This window comes from Triticum aestivum, unplaced genomic scaffold (genome assembly GCF_018294505.1).
Source record: "Triticum aestivum cultivar Chinese Spring unplaced genomic scaffold, IWGSC CS RefSeq v2.1 scaffold3531, whole genome shotgun sequence".
Lineage (NCBI taxonomy): Eukaryota > Viridiplantae > Streptophyta > Magnoliopsida > Poales > Poaceae > Triticum > Triticum aestivum.
Window position 1 is genome coordinate 21,223 of NW_025228581.1, and position 3,745 is coordinate 24,967.

General features: G+C 41.9%; 1 protein-coding gene across 3 annotated transcripts; it reads right to left on the bottom strand.

The window, feature by feature from the left end:
* Nucleotides 1-1,166: 1,166 nt before the first annotated feature.
* LOC123174365 (putative F-box protein At2g02030) lies at nt 1,167-3,072 on the bottom strand. 3 transcript variants are annotated; one of them, XM_044590042.1, is made up of 3 exons: nt 2,875-3,072; nt 1,748-2,577; nt 1,167-1,662 (listed from the first exon to the last, which is right to left on the bottom strand). In XM_044590042.1, the coding sequence occupies exons 2-3, from the start codon at nt 2,561-2,563 to the stop codon at nt 1,636-1,638; spliced, it is 843 nt and encodes a 280-aa protein (XP_044445977.1). In that variant the 5' UTR covers nt 2,564-2,577; nt 2,875-3,072; the 3' UTR covers nt 1,167-1,635. The 3 variants fall into 3 exon arrangements, with proteins under 3 accessions (XP_044445977.1, XP_044445976.1, XP_044445978.1); XM_044590043.1 differs by having other exon boundaries at nt 1,480-1,673; XM_044590041.1 differs by having other exon boundaries at nt 1,167-2,577.
* Between the last annotated feature and the right edge of the window lie 673 nt (nt 3,073-3,745).

Consider the following 3,745-nt stretch of genomic DNA (forward strand, 5'->3'; position numbering starts at 1 on the left):
GTCATTCCTTGGTATTCAGTGTGCCAACATTGTGCATTACTTGAATAAATCACCAGTTCAAATCCATTCAGTTAATTGGATTAGGCATAGCTCTCGAAAACATTTCAAGTAAAGTTTACACGGAGTTATTTGTTCCATGTAAACAGTAGGACTCAATTTTGCTTCAGATGTATGCTTTTGGGTGGATGAACACTTGGTTAAGGAATCTTATGAGGTACTCCCTCTGTCCGACAATATAAGACGTCTCATATTGTGGCACGGGAGAAGTACTTTTTTAGTTCTTTTTTAAAATTTGGAGAGGTAAGAGCAGAGGAAAAGGCAAAAGCTGGTCCATGAAGTTGAATTTCAGTTCAGAGCCTACTACACGTTCGGTTGTTGCTCATTGAAGGCAGAAGAGGGATTCGATTAATCTTCCTTCTCATGATCGAAAGATAAGAAATCCTTGTGGTGTTGGTAGAAGGGGTTCACCTTAATAAAAAGGCTGCTGGACATGGTTAAGCAACTGTCCTTTCTTGATTCATCCAAAGACAGGGGAGGGCATTAAAATAAACAATTGGTGTGAAACAGTTGTACATGATTGATTACAATATTACAATATGGTCAAGTTTTTTAAGTGTATGGCTGTGAGAAATGCATGTATGGTTTAATTCTCTAATTAATGTAGGTATTGTCAGAACTTCCGGTTCACTAATGTTGATCTATTCATTTTCCTTTTGTCCATTTTGCTCAATGAGCTGAATTGTTTAATTGACCGTTGGCTTTATCATATTAGTGGAACAATTTGTAAGTTGTGTTATACATTGTGAAAGAAGACGTTAACAGATTTGCAGAAGTGAGCTATGTTTTCATTTTAATTCATGTAACACATCTTATATATGAAGTTTAAATGTCCACTCTTTCATGTATTTTTATCATTTTTAAATATTCTGTTATGCTTGATCTCTACCATCTTCATCATCGAAGATCACAACATTTGTTCCGTTGCAACGCACGGACAACTTGCTAGTCAGGTACAATATCTGAAAGTTTCATGCTACATCAACACATACTTGATCAGCAAGGCTTGAGTGCTATTTAAAAAAAAGGAAATACACAATTGTACTGAATCATGCAAAATTTGTGCTGGACAATATTAACTTATAACGAAAAGCATTGGAAGGAGTAGGTAAGAACAATACAAAAACAAATATGTATTAATGCAGAATTTTGATTGCAACACTTGCACACAAGAAATTGGACAACATTTATTAGATCACATCACATACGATATGATGGCTTGTTGCTATGAAGATCTGATGCGCAACAGTGATTCCACAAATGGCACCATATAGTGGGCAACAAGGAGTGAACCAATGGTGAATTTTCTGCCGTTCCGGAGATCATACAACATGTCGCGCATGTTGATTATTTCTTCAAGAGATTCATCATGGAGGTCACACCTGAGAAGGTAGCGCGCATCAATGGAGAGGAATATCTTGTCCGGGTCAGTTGACGCACATGCAAAGGCAAGAAGATTTCTTGGTATCGGCAGACTGACACGGCGGCATAGTGACCAAGTCAGATTTGGCCCATCTTCCGCTAACCAAATGGCAATCTCCCACGGAGTGGGAGAGTGGATATAGCATAACTTTCCACCTAGTGCAGATAGTGCATCATTCTTGCCTAGATGATCACTACATGGAGGGTTAGGGTGCACCGTAAATGTTTCATCAAGTAAACTAAATCGAAGGATGACATTCGAGATAACCTTGCCATGTGCCATGGACTTGAGAGCACTCCAAAAGAAGACCCCTGGGAGACAAATTGGAGTCCTGGCCTTGATAGGGTATGGTGGATCCACAGTGGCCTTCCATACCCAAGCTTCTTCTTTGTTGTCACCACCGAATGTTAAGATCTCATGTCCACTGCTGTATTCTCTAGTGGTGCCTCCTTCCCCATCTATTTGCAGAGTATCTCTGTACGAGCGGATGAAGTGCCTCGCCACCTTGTAGGTACCACTCCAAGGATCAAAGCCAAAGGCGACCCTGTGCTCAAAGAGAACACTTGGGCTTCCAGGTGGCAACTCAACAAACTCTCTAGTGGCCGGGTTGCAGATGAAAATTTTCCCCATTATGCAAGGGATCAATATCAGGCCATCACAATGGAGAGGAATGCTGAACACAGGGATCCCATAGGGATGAAATTCCTTTCGGAAGATAAGCTCCGCACACTTGCTTTCCCCTGGCTGGAAGCTGAAGATACTGAGTAATCTAGAACACGCCTTCCGTCGGTCCTCCTGATACTTGCGTGGCACGAGGACCATGGTCGACCTTGTTCGCTTGGAAAGCTCCAGGTGCCAGCGCACGAAACTGATGCTGGTTAATGTGGTGCGCCATGACTTGCAGACGGTTTGGAAGCGCACAAGGGACTTCACAGGAAGAAGTACGAGTATCTGAAAGAAGATTATATCATCTGGGATGAAGCTGCTACTGCCGGAGGCTAAAGGTGCTGATTCCGGCGACATAGCCATCCGCCGGGGTCGTTTAGGAATCGGCGGCTTCATATCGTTGTTTCCGGTCAACATGAATTGGCCGTGCCCTGCGTATTCATAGGCATATATAGTGGTCAGATAAGAGTGCCTACTAATCCGACCCGACTCGGAATTTGTATCCAAAGGAACCTCGACTCCTAATAATGACAAAACAAACCACAAACGAGTCGAATAAGGACCAGGAAAAACAAATCATTTTGCTAAGCTATAATCGAATTTGAAAAAATGTATCCTATGAAAAGAATGATTGAAATTTATAAAACGAGAGCAGATGCAGATGCAGATCTACACCGGCCTAACTAATAGCAAAATCAATAGGAAAGGAGAACAGAAGGGAGGGTAACCTGGACGATAGCGCCGAAACGAACATCACGGTAGAACCCGTCGGCCGAAAATCGGGATTGAAGGAGGACAAGAGCTGGCCGGTCCCGTCATCCCTTATAATTTCACGTGCTTAGCCGCCGCCCCTGCGTTCTTGCTAACCCTAGCCACAGTTTTGGGATAGACCTGAGTGGGCCTGGAAGCACATGGGCCAAAAATTCTCTCTCAACAACGGCCCTTTACCACGTTTCCGAAAGTGACCTCCTATATGCCGCATTTTGCTGCCACTCAAAAAAAAAAATATGCCGCATTTTGCGGCCAGGTCGCGCAACGCACAGGGGGCATGCGATGCTCTAGCCACTGCGCCAGGCTAGCTACTCTGAAAGAATAGCAGCGGCAGAGCAGTTTAAATAAACTGCCGCAGCAGCGAAAAATAAAAACCAATTCAGCCCATTCCATAAATTAAAATTTGTGGGCAAGGGATCGAACTCGAGTACTCTGGATAGGGAAGCGTGTCAATGGCCACTGTACTATCTACTCCCTCCGTTTGAAATTACTTGTCGCGAAAATAGATGTATCTAGAACAAAAATACGTCTAGATACATCCATTTCTGCGACAAGTAATTCCTAACGGAGGGAGTAATATTTAGTGACTACAATGGCAGCCTGGAGTATATGAACTATAACCCGTTGCACATTAAAATTTATTTTAAATTTTGAAACATAATTTTTTTTAAAAGACACTCTTTTTGAAACGCAAACATTGCTAGGGGACTCAATTTTTTAAAACAAAACCGGAACAAAAAATTGAATACATGAATATATTTAAATTATGAACTACTTTTCATAAACACAAAACATATTTTCAAAATAATATTTTTTTGGAAAACAGAA

What these genes read in the sequence shown, in the direction of transcription:
- LOC123174365 (XM_044590041.1), bottom strand. Translation starts at nt 2,563, where the DNA reads ATGTTGACCGGAAACAACGATATGAAGCCGCCGATTCCTAAACGACCC.